This window comes from Zonotrichia leucophrys, chromosome 3, assembly GCF_028769735.1.
Source record: "Zonotrichia leucophrys gambelii isolate GWCS_2022_RI chromosome 3, RI_Zleu_2.0, whole genome shotgun sequence".
NCBI classification, from domain to species: domain Eukaryota; kingdom Metazoa; phylum Chordata; class Aves; order Passeriformes; family Passerellidae; genus Zonotrichia; species Zonotrichia leucophrys.
Genome location: NC_088172.1, coordinates 42,298,592 through 42,320,536, shown reverse-complemented (window position 1 = coordinate 42,320,536; position 21,945 = coordinate 42,298,592). Strand labels below are relative to the sequence as shown.

The window sequence follows — 21,945 nt, the reverse complement described above, 5'->3', positions numbered from 1 at the left end:
GTGGAGAGGGGATGCGCCTCTTACTGGGTTTTAGTTATTGCTGACACGAGCATTTTGTTCCCAGTCCTGTGGCTTAAACTTTTTGATGTTAGTGTGGATCTTTTGGTGGAACTGATCGTTCAAACGGATGTCACGATTCTTTATTTCCACATCTTTTTCTTGCTCAAACAAACATAAGTAGGGGAAAATAGTGACTTTATTATGAACTCTACTTATTAAGGTCTGCGCATACCGACCTTGGGTATTTCCAATGACTCCAACTCAGGAGTCAGGCATTTCACTTTCCTTTTATGATTGCCTTTACACCACGCGAAGTGCTGTCAGCTCAGCGCTTTCCCCGGGGACGGGCACACGCCGCTGCCCCTTCCCAGAGTCCGGGTGAGCGGGCGGCGCATACACGCCCAAACGCGAGCCCAAAGCCAGCTCCGCGGCCCGGCGGGGCCTGAGCGGGCCGGGATGGGCCGGGCCGGGCCGGGGTGGCCCGGGCGGACTCGCCCCCCGCCGCAGCCCCTCGCTGCAGCTCGCCCCGGGGGCCGGGTTATGTAAGCGCTTCGTCCCCGAGCAGCAGCCGCCGCATCTGCGGCGCTCCCGCCCCTGTCCCCGCCCCGCTGCCGGCGCCGGAGAGGCAGGAGGCGGCGGCGGCAGCGCAATAGAGCAAGTTTTGTCTCGGCGAGGGGGCGGCCAGGTCCCACCGCGCTCGGCAGCGCCGGCAGCATGGCCGCGGCGCCCCTGGGGTGGGCAGCAGCCCCCGCCGCGGCGGCAGCGCCCCGCTGAGCTCCCCGGGCAGCGGCAGCGGGAGCGGCCGCCTCCGCCGCCCATCCGGGCCGCCAGCCCGCCCGCCGGAGAGCGGCGATCCCCCGGCCCGGCCCGGCGCGGCACCATGTGGGGCGGGCTGCACCCCCAGCCCGGCTTGCGCGGCTACAAGGCGGGTAAGGAGCGCTAAGGAGGGAAGGGGCTAGGGCGGGGGGAGGCACAGGGGCCCGCGCCGCTTCCCGTCCCCTCCCCCGGCCCGGCCCGGCCCGACTCCCTCCCGGGTCCCCGCGGGAGCGCCGGAGGAAGCGGCTCCGTCCCCGCCGTGCGCGGGAGGCGGCGCGGCCCCGGCCCCTGCCCCTGCCCCGCGGCCGGAGCGGGACGTGGCGCCCCGAGGGGGCGCGGGGGCCGGCCCGGGGCCGCTGGCGCCGAATCGGCCCCAGCCGGGGGCTCAGCGCTTCCTTAGCTGGACCTCGAAGCGGATGACAAAAGCTGAGCTTAACCTACATAATCCGTTTGCATGTTTTGAGCTTTCTCTTCCATCCCCGATTATGCTGGTGTACCCTTAAGCAGGGTCTGGAAGCGTGCTTCTCTTGTAAATTTCGTTGTAAATTTAGACCGGAACAAATGGGTCGAGTCCTGGGTTTTTTTGGTGGTTTTTTTTTTTTTTTCTTTTTTTCTCCACCACTTTTCTGTCTGTGGAATAATTAAGAGCCTAGCTCCTGCAGGCTGGCAGGGATGCGTTGAAATGATAATGCATGGAGTTAGGTTGTTCCAGGGGAAACACACTCTGTGCAAGCGATGGGCTGACTTCCCCTGTCACGGCTGTCAAACTGGCAGAGCAAAACCGCTGAATTGGCTGCAGAGCCGTGTGAACATTGCTTTTGGGCAGGTAAGGCGAGGCACCGGCTCTTTAGGATGCCTTTTTTAGGATTTGAAAATACTACCGACTGTATCACCTGTCTTGCTTTGGCAGGGCTTCTGCAAATATTTTGTCATGTTTTGATTTATTGAAGCAATTGATCACAAGTGGAGGTCTGTGGTTTGGCTCTGCTACTGCAAGTGCAAAGTGGTGCTGTTGGAGTAATTTCTCTCCTATAGAAATTTGGATTTATGTTTTGATTTTTGGGTTTACAAAAGATGACTGTATAATGTATATACAGTTAGCTGGCATATTTAAATGGTGAGATTGTTTTGCTTGCAACTGACAGGGTTTTTCTTGCAAATACAAGAGCTGCTAAGACATTCTCAGCAGCTGCCTGAATCTCTACAAGTAGGCTAATGTTCATCCCTATAAGGTGAAAGAAGACATTGTTCTTTTTTTTTCTCTACTGTGTTTAAATTATGAATTTCTATGTATAATACATTTGCCTTGTTGAAGCATTTTTAAAAACTATTTAGTGCTTCCTGCAGAAGAATGGAGTTACATTATCTTTGTACTACAGCTTGCAAAAATAGTTGGTATTCTGAACAAAAGGTGTGGAGATCTCAGTTAATTTGATGGAAACTGCAGGAATTTAGGGTGTTTCAATTCTTGATTATTTGTCTTAGGGACAGGAATATTAAAAGGTTATATCATCACCGTGTACTCTGACACTAACTTGAGACCATTACAAGGGTTGTTAGTGTTCATTTTTCACTTGTTTCAGAAAACTTTAGATTGTGACATTTGATACATTGTTTTCCCTTTTGTTTGGGGTCACATAAAATGTTTTAGTATTGTGCTGTATTTATCAGCAATTGCAGTGAATTACTGGATTCATGTTTTGCTTTGCTTGTTTGTCAGAATTGCCTGTAAGACTGGAGAACAAATTTTGTGTATTGCCTCTAGTTCCTCCCCCATCCCTTCTTTTCTTTTGAACTTGTATTAACCCTGAGTGTTTAAATGTATGTGTCTCTCTAAGCAGTAGAGGTGTAAGGTAGCAAAACTGGTAGAAAAAAGATCTAATTTGAGATAGGATAAACTAATAGAAAGTGGTGGTTAATTAGAAGGCAGGTAGATAGAGGTTTAACCTTGAGAGATGATGTCTGCGTTATCATTTCCAACTGAGGAGTGCCCTCCTTCATCTCTGCTACTGGGAAACAGTTGAGAAGCTGTTTTGTGTGGTTCGTAATCTGTCTGAAGATGTGGAAGTTAATTAGCTCTGTGCAGGTATTTTTATTGAAGGAATGACAGCTACTAAGACCCTATGCTATTGTTACTACCACACTAGGTGCTTTTATTTTTTTCCTAAGGAAGCTGTTAATGGGAAACATTTTTTGTAGCAGAACAGTAGTGTCCTACCAGGAAGGAGTTCAGGCAGTCTTTTCTTAAGCTGAAGGAACCTTTCTTCTGCCAAGATATGTTTAGTACTTTAATGGCAGCCACATGATGGAGATTCCAATTGGTGTGGGAGTATAACAGTTAATGACTTGATAATTCTTGGTGAACATATTTTTGTTCTGAAAAATCTCCTGTTTTGCTAGTTGTACTTTTGTTTCCTATGGATATAGGTATTTAAAAGTCTTATTTTTGAAAATAACTGACAATCATACAGTTGAAAATCATATAATTCTATTACAAAGCTAGGTGCTTAACTGAGTTATTCTGTTTACACAGGGGAATTAACAGCTTTTTAGTAATAGATGCAAATTAATTCTGGTTATCTTAAAATGTAACAGGCAAGGACACTTTTGGAGCATATTTAATTTGTGACCTTCAGTTTTACTCTTTCTTCTCACTTCCACATGGTACTTGCTTTTTGGTTCAATGGGAGTGCCTTCTCTGAAAAAAAAATTGCTGTCTTGTTTGTATCCCACTGAGATTTTTTTTTAGATAGGTGCTTCTTGTAAAATGAGTGAATTTAATGACACAGTTTGCTGCTCATGCAAAATAACTTCAGCTTCTTACAGTCTCAGTGCCTGTCCTGAAAAATTAAATTGCTGAAAAATTAAATTTGAAATGTATATGATTGACTTAAGTCTTTCAGTCTTGAACATGTGACTGTTTATGAAACCCTTGCAGCATAGTTTGTATCTCTGTAAAGACAGCAGTTACTCATGTGCTGTAGGAATTTAACTGCAGTGAAGGGCATACAGCATTTTAATGCCTTTGCTTATTTATCTAGACCAGCCTTTGAAATGCACATTTGGTTAACAACACTTTTAAGACTATGAAAGTGCTGATCTAGATGTGGTTGGCCCTGTGTGTCCAACAGATGCCTGTGGAAAGTGAAAGAAGCACTCTTTGAAATGAAGTAACACATATTTATTACTTGTAGTAAACTCTGCCGCCTTTAGTCAAGCTTCTTTCCACTGTCCGTTATTGCCTATTGGTAATGTTGGACATCAAAAGGGTTTTATTGACACTCCCTAAAAATAGTAGCCTGCACCCCTCTGCTCCTGAAGTGTGATTTGCCCTGTGTTCCTTGCACTTGAGCCTCACTGGCAGCATGACACACGTGGGTCTGAAAAATTATTTAATTATGTCACAAGCAAAGTGGCAGCAGCAGTAAGGTCCCAACACATTGTAAAGCCCATGTGGCACATGTGGGCTTCCAAGGCAGCTTCCTAACTTAGCCAGGGTGGGGAGGATGGGGCTGATGACACTCCCTTTCATCCTTTCAGACGGAGGAAGAGACAGAAGTCCAGTGGCTTTGTTTCTGTAATAAGTTTTCTTGCTCTGCTATCGGAGATGGACAGCCAGGGATGGTACAGCTTTAGAAGTATCTTGAAAAGGCAGGTTTATCTTTACAGGCAATAAATGGTGAGTTAGTCCAAGCATAGATTTCAAATCAGTTACCAGTTATAGGTATATAAATGTGTTTGTATGTGGTGCATTATAAAGATTGTTCACCCACACTTAAAAATGTAATGTTCCAGCTGCAAGACTGGCTGCCAGAATGGCCTCTGCTGTCTTTCACAGATCACTATGGGGTCAAATGACATTCTGTGTTTGAGTGATGGTGAACAGGAGCTACTTACTTCCCTTCAAAAACAACGCCTTTATTTTTTCCTCCCTCCAGGCAGCTCACTTTTATGGATATAGCATCCACTCCTTTAATGTGTGCAGAACACTTATGTCTTAACTGCTTGGCAAGAGAAGAATGATGGATGTAAGAGTGTATTATAGTGTTGGGTTTGGAGGTTAGCAGTTATTCTGATCTCCTGTATGTTATACTTTGACTGAATATAGACTTGTGGTTGCAATAATTTTTTGCTTTTAAAATTTTAATTAAAGGAAGTAGTTATTACTTTAGTCATTTTGAAAAGAATGCATTTGTTTTAAGGAGTTTTACAGAATAAATATGTAGTAAAAAGCAGCCTGAGCCATTCTGTCTGCCCTAGTGGGAGGGGGTGAAGGAAGCGCTGGTAGGAAAACCGCACCTGTAGATTCTCCAAATAATATATAGAACTTATGTCAATCAAATATTGATTCTTACAGTGCAAAATTATTTATGCTAAGATTTAGCCAGGCGCTTAATACCTGTTAAAGAACCCATGTATTTCAAAATATAATGCATAGTGGTAAGAATAGCTGAAAGCCTGCTAAATTGCATGACTTGAGGTTGTAGCCAGAGGTGATCATCTACCATTGTTAAAAGTAAAGTTTGTTTGTTGTAGACAAGTTAGTTAAGGAGAAGAGAGATTGTACTATTCTTGTTCAGTATCAACTGCTGTGTGTTCTGCACATTTTGGATGCTTTTTTTAAACATACAACTTGCCTGTTGTTTAATAGTTAAAGAGTTAAACTAATTGTCATTTCCTGTGCTGGTGGTTCTTTGGCTGAAAAAGTGCTGACTTGCTTGTAGTCATCAGTAATCTCTTGGGTGGCCAAATGTGTCTTAGAATTGTACACTGACAATGAAAAAGTCTCATTGTGGTTGTGATTAGCCCAAAAACACATTCAGGCTTATTCACTGTGATTCAAAAAGTGGCTTTTGTACTGGCTTTTGCCACGGGTTAGCCTTGGCTCACTACTCAGCTGCTTGCTGCTCCCAATCCTCGGTGAGACAGGAGAGAAAATAGGATGGAAAAGCTCGTGTTGAGATGAAGACAGAGATTGCTTGCCAGCTGCTGTCACAGGCAGAACAGACTTGGCCATGGTGTCAGTCCAGTCCGTGTCAACTTCTCTTCACACTCCTTCCTTGTGCTGTTGCCCTGCTCCATCCTGCTCTCTTTAGGGCCTTGCAGGGGGCATCTGACCAGACCTCCTGCTCCTCCTACTGTGCTCCTGCTCTTGTCTCTGGGTTTGAAGGGCTGTTTCTCACACTCTTGTTTTCCCTCTCTCATTGCTCATGGGGAGTGTTTTGCTCTTTCTGAACAAATGCTTTCCCTGAGGCACTGCCATCATGGCAGCAGGCTCAGCTGAACCCTGCTGTGGCTGCCTTGGAGCTGTCTGGAGCCGGCTGTGTCCATGGCCTGGCAGCCCCAGACGCTCCTCACACAGGCCTCCCTGCAGCCCTCACCAGCAGCTGGGCAGCTGCACTCCATAAAACTTCTTCAGGAGGAAGCCATTATATTTTGATATTTCTTTTCTGGAATAATCTAAATATAGTGTCCTGAAATTTATAGCTGCCAGCACTGAGGGAAGGTGTAGTGAAGTATAATAAGTTCTGGCTCCTACCTTAGGCTCCCACATGAAGTTTTTTGCTGCCTTGGGCAAGTTGAGGAGGCACTATATGTGGCCTGTGGGACATTGCAGATCAGCTGCAGAGGCCTAGAGAAGAGGAGGAAAAATTGCAGCAGGGAATAACTCATGTTAAATATGCTCACAAGTGTGTTAGTCCTGACACATCATGCCTCATGTTCCCAGAAAGTGCTGAGCCCTGTGGAATTGCCCCTGAGGACGCTGGCTTTCCCTGGGCACTGTGCTCCACAGCATCTGGCTCGGTTGCCTGAGTGCGAACATCCTATTGATTGCACAGCCACGCTCAAGTGACCTATTTCTCTGCAGCCAGCCGTGCTGAAAATGACACTGCATCTTTCTGTTCCTCATTCCCCAGGGATCTCTGCTGTTTTTTGAGATTTGAAAGGCCCATCTGTAAAAGGAGTCAGTAACACAAAGAAAAGAGGCTGAGTTTTGAGAATTTTTTATTCTTTTTCCTTAGAGGTGTAATAGTCTCTGAAACACAGGAAAATATGGCAGGTAACCTCCTCTTTTTGCCTGAAGGGGTGTATGCAGGTGATTTGCCGGGCATGATTTCATTTTGCAGCTAAAATAATCTAGTGAGTAGTTGCTCCCAGCTTGCTGTGTACCTCCACTCGTATGCCTCCCATGTACCCACTCTAGGACTTGTTCAATCTTACAGCAAACTAACTGGGGAAGCTGGACCAGGAAAATACTGAAGTTAAATACTGAATGAGGGATTTACAGTTGCCTGGTGCCAGGCACCTGACAGAAATCTCCCTGTTTCACTGCAGGAAACCTCTATGCTGTTGTCTGGGAGGTGTGGGATATTTAGAGTCAAACAGACCAGCTCTTCAATCAGCTGGTGGACAATGGAAAAATCTCCCAGCAAGCACAGTCTTGGTTTGCTGCTGCAGATGACATCAGGAAGTATATAGTTAATCCCCAGACTTACCAGGAAGGTTAAGGAAGGTTAAGTGAGGATCAGGAAAAAGTGACATTAATTCCATTGGACAGTGTAACTTCCACCAATTAGTGGACTCACAGGTTTAAGCAAGTCCAGAATAATGGATAATGACTGAAGAGGTGGTAGGAGACTCTCAGTCTTGCTGAGGAAGGGCAGTGCAAGGTGTGTCAAGTAAAGGTCTTAACTGCCTCTTCATTTCTTAAAATACCTGAAGTACACCTAGCAAGTGCAATTAAAAAAGAAAAAGATGCTTTCAACCTTCTGATACACTAGAGACCAGTGGTGTGGTATTCAGACGAGAAACATTCTTGAATGATCCTGGAGTCAGAACTGAGATTCCTTATAAGGTATCCTTATGTTTTTAATGTTTGTTTTACTCCTTTCGTAGCATAGTTTCCAGATGGTGTGGAAAGCTGCAACTTTTTAAAATGTTTCAAAACAAATTACCCTTTTTTTTTTTTTTCAAGCCTGTCTTTCTTGTAAGACGATGTCTTCCCTCCCGAATGCCTACCTTCAGCATTTAGACCTTTTGGCAATTTTCAGTGCCTCTGGAGGCATTCTTATAGTTGAGAATTAGTGCTTTGTATAAAAGTTCAGTGGCTAACACTGATCAAAGATCTGGTGGTTCTGTGAGTAATAAGAAAACAAGATATGAAGTGTTCTGACCTAACTAAAAGGGCAAAAAGACATTGGAAATACCATTGCTCAAAACTTTATCATTTTTGCTACTTAGCAAAACCAAAGCTAGTAGTTGCAGTCTTAAATACTTTCTGTTCTCTTCATCATCTGAATTTACAAAACTGATTGAGCAAAGGCTTTTGTGTGGTTGGTAGAATTATTGTAATGTAAAGCTTTACATTGAAAGTGATTGTAGTTGTGAAGACAGAAACACAAGAAGTGCTGGTTTTGCCTGAAAGTATCCTGAATAGAGATGATGGCGTATTGTGTGAAAGATTTTTGTTTTCTATTTCTTCTCAGTTTCCAGGGTGTTGTCCTTCTTTACATTGAATAGGAGAGAGAGGAAGGTGTAAAGCTAATTGTGGGGAAAAGTTGTGCTCTGTGGCATGGGCACTGGAAGTTTGTAAGGAAAATCTCCTCATGTCTTACATGAAGAGAGAATTTCATCCTTTCCACTGAAATGTAACGATGTGGGAACTCCCTTACATAGTTCTGTTATTCTGTGCATAGTTCCATTAGCATGCACTAAACCTATAGCCTGGAGGTTCAGTTTTCTGATACTTCCACATTAAAGTAGGTCCTGTTGTGTTTATAATGCACATTACACCTCTTTAACAGTGCTAAGATTTTGTCCTTCAGTTTTCATACTTGAGCAAAATATTTCAGTGAAATTTTATTTTGGGGGAGTCTGTCTTCTCCATTTATTTCAGTGTCAAGGATATCTTTAGAACTGATATTTGACTACAAAGAGGAGAGAAATGATGCACTTTTCTAAAGACTGTTAGACTCTTATTTGTTCCACTTTGCAAAGTGTGGGAGCTACTTAAAACCACTTAGTATTTTTTGACTCATTTTAGGATTACTTCACTTTTCCCCACGCACAGAGGAGATTGAATTAAGCCTTTAAACAGAGAGAGAGAGAGAGGACAGAGGTAATTCTGTAAGAAAAATGTTAGCATGACAAACAGCTTGGAGAGCAACTTACCTGGTTTTGAATACTAATAAAGCTAAGCTGTAAGAGAGGGTGAAACAGATGATAGCCTATGATCATTTCATTTATTTTTTGATAGGAGGATTCAGCTGATCAACTACAAATGCCCAGCTTTTTTGACAGACCCTAGGAACTGACTGCATGTCCTGAGGGCTTGCTGTTTAAAGTTTATATTAACTTCAAGTATAACTTAATGTGTTTATTTTCCTAGGTGTTCCCCTCTTCATAGTGCAGTTGATAAACTTTTCAAGTTTAAAAGGTAGCCTTCTTCTCTGTAATTGTTATATGGAAGTGGATGGAAACTAGGAATATCTTTTTGTGTTTCCATGGGGTGAATAGTGCATTGAGTTCAAACACAAAGAGGCAAGCCAGCATAGCAGGCATGAGGTAATAGTTGTAGTCTCTGTGCCAAACATGAAATAAGAAACATCTGCAGTTTGTATTTTGAAGCTCTCTTTTATGCAAATCTTGTATCTGGAGGCAGAAAACTCACAGGAGTGCCATCAACAATTGCATTGAGCTTTTGGTCTTGCTCCTGTCAGTGATGAAATGAGAGCAAACCTCTTTCTTTCCTCTCAAGGCTGGAATTTAATCATTGGTTTGATGCTAAATAACTACAGCTGAATGCTGTCTGTGTATGAAATATAAAGTGTGTTATGAATTTGTGTTTGGGTTACATACTTTCTAGAGTAGAAGTCAGGGAAGGCAAAGCTCCGTATTACATACCTGTGTCAATTTGAGGATTTTGCCATCTTTTTAGTTAAGAGTTGAACACACCTCTCTGCTAGCTGAATAGATTTGTCCTCCTCAGTGAAGGCAGCCAGAGATTTATGCGTACCTAGCTCCAGTTTGGAATCTGCCTCAATGTGCCGTTTGGCAATAGGATAAGCCTGGTTGCTGCTGGGCATCAGACCTGTATGCTCCCACTCCCTCCCTGGCACTGCTTCTTGTCTGGCCCCTGGCTGAGCAAGCTTATAAAGTCAAATTAGCAGATAACCTTTTCTGTGAGCCAGGACAGTTTGTTCCTGACCGCTTGCTGTCAGCTCTGGAGTGGCAGGGCTTATGCTGGGGAGCAGGAGGAGTGTGTGTCTGGGCAGGGTGAGCAGCCTTTGCTGACCACTAGGTCCAATTAGCTCTGATGTCAAACAGCCTTCCCAGCTCAGACCCGTTTTAGCCAGCAGCATAAGCTGGCCAGCTGGACTCTGATGGAAAGACAGAGCTGTTCTCCTCTTACTTTCTTAGACTCTGGTGGGGGTTTAGAGAGCAAGCTACCTGATGCTCATCTGTCCAGTTGGCTTATTATTTTTAGTTACCATTGTTCCTTTAAATTGCATACTTTCCTGCATGGGATACCTTCTAACTTGTTGTTGTACAATCCTGTGCACATTTGTAAAGTCATAAAAATCAGACCTTGTGAAGGTTCACTTTGAAATACTGCTTTGCATAGAAGACAAATATTTTATAGTTGTAATTATCTATGATGAGAGATTGTACATTTAGCCACTTCTGTGAGGGGAAAAAAACTATTTAACTATTTAATTTCAAAACTATTTAACCTTTATTAAGGAATTTGAGAGGCGAAAGAAGCTGGTGACAATCTACTTTAAATTTAGCTCACAGGAAATTGAAGCACAAGTTTATGTTCCTTAAAATATGACCATAGCCCTTTTTTGTAAAGGCAGTTTTGATACTGCCAGTCAGGTGTATGTGTACTGTGAGGATTATATTTTGAGTATTTTCTTCTTAAGGTTTCTTTCTTCTACTTTAATTTTTTTCCTCTACCATTTTATCTTTCTCTCTCTCTCTAGTAGGTGCATTCTTTTGCACATTAGTAATACAGAGGACAGGCATAAACCTTTGTATACCAGGCAGTGTTATCAGCCTTTGTAAGTTGATAAAAAGGTGTCTCTCAATATTCTTCTGTTTAGACTCTCATATTTCTATTTTTCTTCCCCTGTTTCCCTCTATATCTGTACATTTTTATCTTTTTTCATGCTTAGAATTGTGCTAATCTGTTTGTAACTGAAAAGCTATGAGAACTTAGTTAAATAGCTTGCAGGCTCTGTCAAGAAAGCACACTAATAAAGGATATGAGACCTTAGGATGAATCATACTTCAGCTATCTGACACTGTAAAGTACTTTTGAGAAACTGAAATGAAAAAATGAAATAGTTCAGGCTGTCATTTCATCCCACCTTACCCTGCTTCTTATTGCACTTTGATTAAACTGCATCATCCACCTACTCTCAGCTGGATTCGTGTGAGAGGAGGGACTGGGACCTTCTGGTATCTTAGTTCATGGCCAGCTGGTAGAGCTGTGAGTTTCCACCACCTCCAGAGCGTTTGTAAAAAAGGGATCTTGAAACTGAAATCTGGCCACCATCCCTGGAAGCATTAGAAACCTCTATTCCCAATGTTCTGCTCACCCTGGAAGAGAAAAGCCTGCATTGTAGACCTGGAACTTGTTTTGGATATTTGTATTAAAACTTGCATTTTGTTTTACAAAAGGACCATGGAGGTGGAGTGCACCTAGGAAGTATGTGTCTAGGAGGTTAGGGTTGGGATGCCATTTTTTAAACACAATTTTTGAAAGAATTTATGAAGTAGTTACTTATCGAAGTAAGTTTTTTTTTTGCCTGTGTCTGGAAGGAACACTGTCATGCCAGGATCTTTTTATTGTGTCTGGATATCAGATTGAATTACTGCACCTTATCATTTGCTTCACGTTAGACTGAAGGAGGCTGTTGTTGCACCATTCTATTGCTAACTCTCAGCTTTTTAAAAAACCCTGTATAAATGTGTGAAGTGTGACATCTGCTCTTGTGTCTACTTTTGGAAAGGCTTTTTAGCATTTTGGGTTCCCCTGCCTCCGTCGCCTTTTCTCACTGTGTTGTCTTTCCAGCAGTTAAAAAAAAGAGTATTATCCATGAAGGCTTCCTGTGCATGAAGCACACCTCAGAGTGAGATTCTCTTTAATCTTGTGGCAATAATGATCTTGCAGATATGATGAGTGAACAAACATTTTCCAACCAAAGTAAGTTTTTTCTTACAGTACAGCAACTGTATCATTGAGAAACCATTTGTGGGTTTATTTGTAGACTTTTCCTAGGTGTGTGATTATGCAGCCCTATGGTACAGGAGAGAAAGTGAAAGTAAGGCTATTGCACCTTAAAGAACTTATTGAGAAGGGAATGTGTAGCAGATGCAACCCGAATAAGTTCAGCAATGTCGGGGGATTATATGAGTGGATGTGGGAGAGCTGGGTTGAAGGTGGGGTGATTTCTTTCAAAATACTGTCATGTGATCTTTGTGCATAATTAGCAGTGTTTAGGGTAAAGGTACAGATGGTGAGGGTAAACTAATTAACTGTGGCAGTGTCTTTGGGCTGAATGCTGACTCTCTTTCCTTGCAAAGGCTTCAGGCAGACTTCAGTGCCATCCTGGCGTGAAATATGATTGCACAGCATGGTCACATCCATGATGACCAGAATGAGCTTTGTGTAGTTAGTTTTGATAGTACTGCAGAGAAATCTTCTTCAGAATCCTTTCACTGTATAAATTTGCACTGGCTATCATGGGTGTTTCACTTCTGGTCACAATCCATGTCAGTCATAGTGTGCAATAGAATAATCAGTATTTTTAGTTCAGGATGTATCTGCTGCGAAACCCAGTGAAGTCTTTTGCTGTTGCTTTCCATTCAGTGTCTAGGTAAAAGTAACAGTATCACAGCTGTCACTTAAAATAACAATCTTTACATTCAGGCATGTTAGAGGTATTTTAGGAACCAAATGTAAAGATGGTAATGTTGTTATTTTGTGTATGTACTTCACAGGGGATCCGTGCATGCCACTGAAATTAGGCATGGTAATGATCCAGAATTAACTGTGAGTCTTTCTCACAGCAATAGATGACAGCATTCTGTAACACAGAAAAAGATACATGTTTTTGTGGAGTGAAATTTCAACAATTGTCCCTTTTACTAAATAATCTGCTTCTGCCCTTTATATACTTAGTTGTAAAGGGATCTGTTTTAAATGCTTAGGCTAGGAACAGAGGACTATGTTGGTATGTTTCACTGACCAAATTTAAGGAGACATTCAACTTTTTGTATAAACAAGGCTTCTTTTGAGATTTTTTTGTGATCTTATGTGTATGTTGTCATGTTTGTTGATGGAAATTGCACCCTGGTAGAATGACACTACTTTTTTCTCTCCTAGTGAATCCTATGAAAGGCAGATTTTTCTAACCCAGTAAAGAATGATCACAGACAGATGCTAATGTGCAATTCAGCAGCACAAATATTGATTAGAAATTTTTGCTTGCTTTTCTTACTCCACTCTGTATTTTGGGCAGATGGATGGTGGCTGTTGCTTGGCAGGTTAGAGATCAGAGCAGCAGGGTGAGGCAGGTGTGCTGGCTGAGCAGTGTGGAGACTCCTGTGTTTCTTCCCCTTTTACACCTGGTTCTTTCAGTGTGGGCTGTTTGCTGTATGAAAGATGGTACATTTGCAGAGAGCTGTTCAAAAAGGAGATGGGGAGCATAGCATGGGGTGCATAGCAACTGGGGATTCCTCAGGTCTTGGCTCAGAAGGTCAGTTTCAAATAAAGAAAGTAATATATGAGTTTTTAAATAATGTGTCGGACTAATGAGATCTATAGGGTCCTGTTTTATGAGTTACTTACTGTTCAGTCTTAATATTTGGGTTTGTTTCTATGATCTTGGGGCTTGCATTTGGCTGTTTATGATATAGCTTTTCAAAGATGATTGAACTCACTTTCTCATGCAGACACTTGCATATTTGTAATGCCCTTCTCTGAAATAGAATCTCCATTAGGTCTGCAAGGTAACACAATTGTGTGGGTGTGCCATGAAACATCAAAAACTGCAGACTCTTGCATTATTAGCTATCCTTTTTACAAAAAAAAAAAAAAAAAGGAGTATGCTTAATGTCAGGGGGCAAAGAAAAAGCAGTTTTTGAAGGACACGCCTGGGGCTTGGTGTGTCCCCAGCCTGTCTATGTGTAAGTGTAAAACTGAGAATAGATTACAGCAGGGTGATTTGTGGTGCCTGTTACTTTCTCTGCTCACAGTACCTGCAGAGATCCTGATGGGAATCAGTGTCTGCCTCCTCTAGTAGGTAAACCCTGTTTGTTAACCAAGTCTAGTTGCACTGGGTTGTTGCATCTTTTGGGGTATATTGCAACAATTTGTTTGGAACATGAGAGGCTCTTGAGGCTCTCCTTATTTCTTGGAATGAAGGGTGGTAAAATGCTGGAAGAACCAGAGAGGTTGGGAAATCTGTGTCCTTGGAGGTGTTCAAGACTGAGCTGGATGAGGCCCTGAGTAGTCTGATCTAATTATCTTGCTTTCAGCTGAAGGTTAGAGTATGTGTCTTCTGAAAGTCCTTTTTTAAGTTACTCTCATTCTGTGGTATTTTTAGCTTTTATTCCTCAAAGTTCTACCAGAGTGAAATGTAGCTCTCCCTTTTGGGTGTTTGTGTTTGGATGGTTGTTGTTTCACGTGCTGAGCATTTGTCTAACCAAGAGATCTGAAGGGTTTGGCACTTAATACTGTCTTAATGCTACCACTACTCCATATTAAATTATCTGGTGCATTTCTTTTAACACTTGTGTAACACCATAAAAGCTGAAATGTCACCAAAGAGTTGTATGGTGGAAAACAGCATAATGAAGGGTGAAACTATCTATATTTCTGTTCTATAAATGTACTTTAAATGTCTCCTAAATCAGAACTGTCTCTGATTTAATTAGTTTGGCATTCCATAAGTCAGTTTGACTCTTGCTTGAATAGCTAGATGCAGCTTGAGAGGGATGAAGTGGAATTCTTCTGGAAAACAGCCCTGTTCAGAGGGAGGTGTGGTAAAATTACTGTTCCCAAAGCAGCCAAAGTATTAGTGAAAAATATGCTGGATGGTAAGAGAAGAAGAAATGTCCCAGTTTCCCACAAGCTGTATGCAAAACTGTCACACTTGAGTACATTAGATGGTGACACAAGAGAGGGTGATATGAAGGATGACACCTGGAGTGGTATTCCATTGGAATCTTGGCTGGGACCCCTTTACAGGGTGTGACGGGTGAGCCATGGGCACACGCGTTCATGTCTGGCTCTTCTGGTCTTCCCTCACTCTTGGACCTGAAAGATACTCACTGGAATAGTTAAAGAGACTTCTGTAGAGGCAAAACTAAGCTTAAGGAAGAGAAGGAAATACATCACACACGGTATGGCTGAAGTAGAATGAAGGGGAAGGAGAACTGGATGATTTTGAATTACAGAGAGCAAAGGTAGGCAGATGTGCTAAAGAGAAGAGGAGGCAGTAATCTCAACAGAGAATGAAGTTGAGGCAAACGAGATGGACAGGAATATTTAAGGTCTTCAATAACCTACCTACAAAAAAGACAGTTTTAGATGTCATGTAGCAGGTCATGTAGCACATGCCACAAGCAATTTAATGTATAAGTATTTATCATGTTCCTCAATTTTCAAGTGGTTTGGCAGGCAGCTGTCACCAGTCCAGCCACTAGGTCTGGGGATTTGGCTGCTGTATGGGAACCGTGTACGTATTCGTGTATGGGGTTTGGGTTGTATATATACCCACATATTTAATTTTTACATTGTTTTCTGAACTATTTAATTTACTGGAAAACAAGTACAGCTGGAAATAGCAAATGTCCTTGCAGAGGCAAATTGCTGTTACGATTTCAGATGGACACTGCTGAAAGTGTTTAAATGATCTAAAAATAACGTCATGTAGCTCAAGAGACATTATATGTGAGCTGATACTTCTTCATGAATCATTTCCTGCTGAAAGTGCTATGCAAAGCTAAGTGCTAGAGGGGGTGTATGTATGTGATTATACATAAATAAAGAGCAGCCATGCTTTTTTCTGTGGTTCATTATATGCCTGTGCTAGTTCAGAGTATGAATGTGGTGATCAGTATTCTGCCTTTAAACAATGCTCAGATTTAGGTACTGGCTATTGGAAATTGTAATGGTCTTCTGGGATTGTACTCTGAGATAAATTTTCCCTTGAGGTTGGCTGTGAGAATATGTGGCCTACTTTAAAAACTCCTTGAACAGCAGAACTAGTTGCTGCTCTGAATTGTGCTTTAAAATGTAATATTTTAACAATTATTTAAATGAAAACAGTAACCAAAATGAAACAAACCACTAGATGGATACATGTCTCACAAAGGCTGTTTATGTGCAGCTACAGTAAGGAATTACTTTAGGTATCAGTGTTGACAATTTTATTGCTGGCTTTATCACCTAGGTCGTGTGGTTTATGCACAGCAGAAAAGGACTGTATCTCAGTGGCCAAATCTTCAACTGGTTTCTGTCCTAAAATTAATTCATTGCTTTGTATTTGAAAGCTTGCAAAGCAAAATTGTGCTGTGATATGAGGGTCAGTTCTAGGATAGGAATCGTATGATTATGTCTTGTTAAAGAGTACAAGAAAAGTTTAAAATAGTAAAAATATATATGTTGGAATTTTGGGGAAGCTTTCATCTAGCAAAAAGATTTTACTTAACAAAAGAAACCAAACCTCTAAGACACATACACACTCTGGCTCAAGTTTTATCTATGAAACACAGGATTCAGTTTTCATCTTGGCAGGTATTTTGTTGCTGATTTTTGTATTGTATCTCCAATGACAGACTTCTGGCTTTCTCTTTCCTAGGCTCGGATTATTCCTCAGTGGGATGGTTACCTGGTACTGAATCCCTGTGGCAATCCTCAACAATTTCATCAAGCAGTCAAAACAATCCTGTGAGAAGACACAGCATAGCTTCTGACAGCGGGGACACTGGGATTGGTACCTCCTGTTCTGACAGTGTGGAAGGTGAGTTAACACTGCTAAGTTCTGTGTGTTTCTGAGAGAGAAACAATCCAAAACGTTTTAAAGATGTTTTTCAGAAGCTAACTGTACTTTTGCAAAGCTGTCGAGCGCATGCAGTTTTTTCCTTGCTGGAGCCAAGTAATTGTTTTGGTAAGGGTTGATTAATTTAGTTCTGGATGAGTTGTGTGCATTTAACTTGCATCTCTGCCACAAAGGGAGTGCTTGTGTTACATGTTTTGATAATTGCAGTTGCAAGAAGTGCCAGATTTATACAGAGGAGTAATATCCTGTACTAGAGCACTTGATAAACAAGTGGGGAAAAAGCAGAAACTTTCGAGGGAGTCGATAAAAGGACAATGCTTTCTGGTACTCATTGTGTGTGTCACACAGTGTGTGTCAGCAAAGAAAGTTTGCTCATCTTGCCATGAGGAAAGCCTGTTGTCTCTTCTCATCTCCACTTCTGCTGGGAAGGAATTCACGTTTTATTGCATGGAATTTGTCACATAGTTAACGATCTCTGAGAAGAATCAACAGTATCTAAAGATTGTCAGAATTTTGTTTGGATTAAATCATGATTAGTCAAAGGTGATCTTATCAGGGAGGGGTACAGCCTCTACAGTGGCAGTGTTTCCATAACATTGTCACCCTCCCTGTACAACCTGTCACTGGAATTAAGCTGGAATGAGAGAGATGTAGTGAGACTTGAGGTTTTCTTCTTGCATTGACTTATTTTCCACTAAGATTTTTGAGACAGACAATGAATGACAGCAGGATTGTGATATACTTTTCTGCAGCAGCTTTCTGTGCCTTATAAATTTTGCAGAAGGGGTAGCTGGAATGAGGAAGAACAGGAAGAATTAGTAGAACTGAAGTAAGGAATGCTGAATCGGTGTAAGACAGAAGGCTCTGTGGAGGGCTGAGCATTCCTGAGGAGAGGTCCAAATGCCTCAGTTAAGTCTGTCAGGCCTCTTTTGCACATAAGAAAATCCTTTCCACCCTCTTTCTGTTGCATCTGTCAGCTCTTAACTTGCTTTCTGCTTCCTTTCATTCGTAAACAGTTGTTGGCTTTGGCAAAATAAATGTTTTGATCAAATATTCAAGTTCTTGGGTGTAAAACTGAAATAATAAATGGTCATTAATGCAGAAGTTTTTTGGTATTTTTTCCCCCAGAGATGTAGGGGGGATGAAGTACTCTCATGGTGTGTATTTATTTATAGCTTTAATCACTCCCAGCCAAATGCTGCACAATAGTATTTTAAGATGCAGCATTTGAATTAAAACCATACCTTCCCCTCCCCCCTCTTAAGGGCTTCCCCATTTGAGGGGTGGGATGAAGGAGAGGAAATGAAACAGCAGCTCCTCATCAGATGTTCTGTTCTCCTCTGTAGGCAAGAGAATAATCTGTTCAGGGCTGAGTGGGGGGAGAATAAAATAAAGGGGGGAAAGGTTGCAAGGTTGCAACAACAGATAGTTCATGAGGTTTGTCTTTGGTGATGCTTTACAGTTCTACTGCAGTGTGTCAGTTCTGCTGCATCCTTTGTGTTTCACATTTCCTACCACCTTGTTTGAAAAACTTTTAAGTAGCAGGAAAAAAAAGTATTAAAGAAAAAAGGAGGGAAATGTAATGGTGAAATGAAGATTAATGGAGGAATCATATGACAGGCCTGGAAATTGATTGTTTATGTATATTTTTAGTGGAAGGGGTTGATGCTTATGATACCTAGTTGTCTGCATCTCTCAAGCTGCCCCCTGCTCACATCCACAAAAAGAAGAGTATCATTGTCACCTGTGGGACTGTCAGGCCAGGCTGGTAATTGCAGACTTGGTGCTGGCCATCTGCTGGCAATGTGGTGCTGGGGAAGAAGCTCCTGGGGCTTTTTCAGAGGGGAATTTTTTTCACAAGTTGGCAGATTATTACAGTTTTTAACAATGCTCAGATAATGAGTTGTGGCCTTGCTATTTCCTTTCTGTTACACCCACTAAAAATAAGAAACTTAATTTCAGAAGTAGCATTAACATCTCCTTTAATTCTGAAGGTTGCACCTGAGTTTGTTTGTACAGGTATATATAGTTGCTAATAAATACAGTCATGCAGGGAATGCATTGCATGAGTGCATTTAAAATGTATTTGTAGTGGGATGTTTTTATAGCCTATTAAATGTTCTTTCAGATTCATCTTTTTATTCATACTTATTTCAGGAACATTCATTCTCTTTGAAAACGCAGGGTTTAAAAAAAAGATAAGTACCTCTTGTGTTTGGCTCAAACCTGTGTGATTTGGAGGGGAGATGGGTTTTGACATAGACAGGAGAAAGAAACCTTTAATGTTAAAATGTATTCAGTTGATTGTATATTATGTTGTGCAAGGGTAGGAAGATTAGGAAATTAAATAGGCAGTGGAGTTGAAATTGCATGATGTTGATGTGGGATCTGAGGACAGAAATTTATAAACCCTAAATGTGGGGATGTTGTTGTTTGGGTAGATCTGACACTTTTAATTGAGTGCTCTACATTTAAAGATTAAAAGGCATTTTATATCTGTTTAAACTACAGTTATATCTGTTTAAACTAAGTTAATGTGTTTAGGGTTTTTTATTTGTTTCCTGTCAGTTTGTGTCCTTTTGCACTTCATTTTTAACAACTGTTGTGATACCTGTGTATAACCATTCTTTTAGTAGCACTTGCAGAAGAAATACGAAGTTTATATTTTAAGTGTTTTTGAGACTGTTTTTATTTGGGTTACCTAATTAGAGAATCAGGGACTTGGCAGAAATTAAATGGTCTCTAAACCCCAGCAGAGCTCTTTCTCTTGTGCACATTCTGAGTTTTGCCTTTTAGAACAGGAGGGATAAGAACTAGATATTAATGTGGTGAGATACAGGACCCATGATTTTTGCAGACCAGAACATTTTCCTTCATCTGATAAGCTTGTTGTGCTGTGGAAAGTCCCCAGATCTTTCTCCCTTATTGTTACATGCAATTCATTTAATTTAATATTTCTGGTTGCAAACTAATAGTGTGAAAATTCATAGAATGTTGCTTTCCTGGAAGAAAGAGATTGGATGCAGAGAATCAGAGCTACTACCTTTTTAGGAGTTGATGCTCTGCCAGTTTAACTTTAATAAACCCCCTTTTCTAATAACCTTCCAACAACTTCTCTGGAATGCTTAGCTGATAGAATAGGAACTTGTTTTGATGTTATGAGATCCAGAAGTCTGTCATTGTCTATCATTTTTAAGGGAATATATTATCTTTTTAAGGATTTAAAAAAACCCTAATTACTTCAATTGAATTGTAACATTTTTTTATATGCCAAGGAACATGGAAAACCAGAATCAGTTACTTGGTTTTGCTCTTTCAAGCACTCTTTCTTCCAGCAGGTCGCAAGCATGGTATTCTAGTGCTTTCTTTTTTTTATTTTTTTTTTTCATTTAGGAGAAATAGGAAAGTTAATAGATATAATTATTCAATATAGTGAAGGGCAGAAGGGAATTTCAGGAAACAAAATTTAATTATGAAGTATCTTGAGGGGAGTTTTCTTCTGCTGCTAAAGATAATGGAATTGACAATGCGTAGGTGAAACATGTAGATTGTGCTATCAGTTTGGTATCACAAAAGTGCAATAACACAAAGATCCTAGATCTTGATTGCTGGCAGTGCTCACTGTCTACTGTGTTCTGTGATTCTGGAGGATGATGGATTTTCAGAGAAGTTCCTGATTTTAATTGAATTGAGGTTAATCTCTATGCCCTTGGATCTTGGCAAATATTGTCATATGTTTGGTGAAGTAGCTTGATTATTTGGAGGGTAGAAAATAATCATGTTTGAGGCATTTTTCCTTGTTTCCTTCCTTTCTGCTTGCCAAGTCTCACATTATGAAGCTGTGTCCAGCCCTCTGTGAGTCAGAGTTATTGTGTTACTTGGATATTATCTACCCTGACAATCGGAAATGTGCACTGCACTTAAGCCTGTATTAGTCTCTAGTCCTTGTAAGTGGTATTGCCATGGCTTGCTAGAATAAAATGTCTGTATAACTGATGGGAGTATAAAGATTCATGCTCAGAGTTTGGCTGGTTATTTTTTGGGGGGTTTTAGGATTAAAAAAAAAATTAAAAGGTTATTTCAGATTCTGGTAGCCTATTCCCTGGATTTAACTAATAGGAAAAAATTATGCTAATAATTTTCCACTAAAATAAGATTGAGAAACTGCTTTAAGTAACAGTGACATGTGAACTTGTGTACTCTGAATTTGAAACTGGCTTGAACTAAACTAAAGTTTAGTTAGTTCATACAGGGATGTTCTGCAGAGAGAAATAGCTGCTGCTTTAACCTCATACTTTGCCTTCTTTTGTGACAGTTTCTCCATAGGAACAAGCTCTCACAGTATGCTCAGTTTTCCTCACATAATAACTACCAGCCGGACTTTTTTCTGGCTAGTGAGAGTGTTCTGCGCAGTGAACTTGGTGCATTTTGCCTTCAGCTAACATCAGTAGTTGTTTCTCAGAAAAATTATTTCTGCTGTTCTAATTGGAAATAACTCAGTGAGAATAAGGTCTGCTTACTTAGAATTTAGTGGCATTCTCTTGGTTACCATGCAAAAAGTTATTTTGGTCATGTGATGTATTTCAGAGCTATGTCATTGAGTTGTACCAGAATGTTTAAATGGTGAGATGGAGGAGAGGATCAGAAGGGCAAGAAACCAGGAAAAAACCTCCCAAAACCTTCAGATTTGAGATAAAGACGGTTTAATAATGAAAGAAAAAGTGAGTGAACATTGTGGTGTAAATGCACCACCAGGAGACCAGCCAGTCTCTGAGCAGCAAATACTTTGGAAGGAACCTGCCCCTCAGCTTCATTGCTGAGCATGACATTACATGGGATGGAATCTCTTTGGTATTTCAGGTCAGCTGTCCCAGCTGTGTCCTCTCCCAGCCTCTTGTGCACCCCTCACTGGGGTGGCAGAGGCCGTGGTGCCGTGTCAGTGTTCTCAGCAAAAGCAGAGACAGTGCTGTGCTCCCAAAACAAGCACCACAGGGGCTGCTGTGAAGGAAATGTTCTCTCTCCCAGCTAAACTCTACAATTTCTGCCTCTTAGT

At 41.2% G+C, this 21,945-nt stretch overlaps 1 protein-coding gene across 2 annotated transcripts in view; it reads left to right on the top strand.

Moving 5' to 3' along the window:
• The window catches only part of CEP85L (centrosomal protein 85 like), a 134,847-nt gene that overhangs the window by 29,235 nt on the left and 83,667 nt on the right, over positions 1-21,945 (top strand). Inside the window, exons 1-2 of one of the 2 annotated variants that reach the window (XM_064707952.1) lie at positions 633-929; positions 16,692-16,853. In XM_064707952.1, coding sequence (XP_064564022.1) covers positions 881-929; positions 16,692-16,853 — 211 coding nt within the window. In that variant the 5' untranslated portion in view covers positions 633-880. Of the gene's footprint in view, positions 1-632; positions 930-16,691; positions 16,854-21,945 lie in introns of those variants that run through there. The other variant, XM_064707953.1, reaches the window with a different exon arrangement.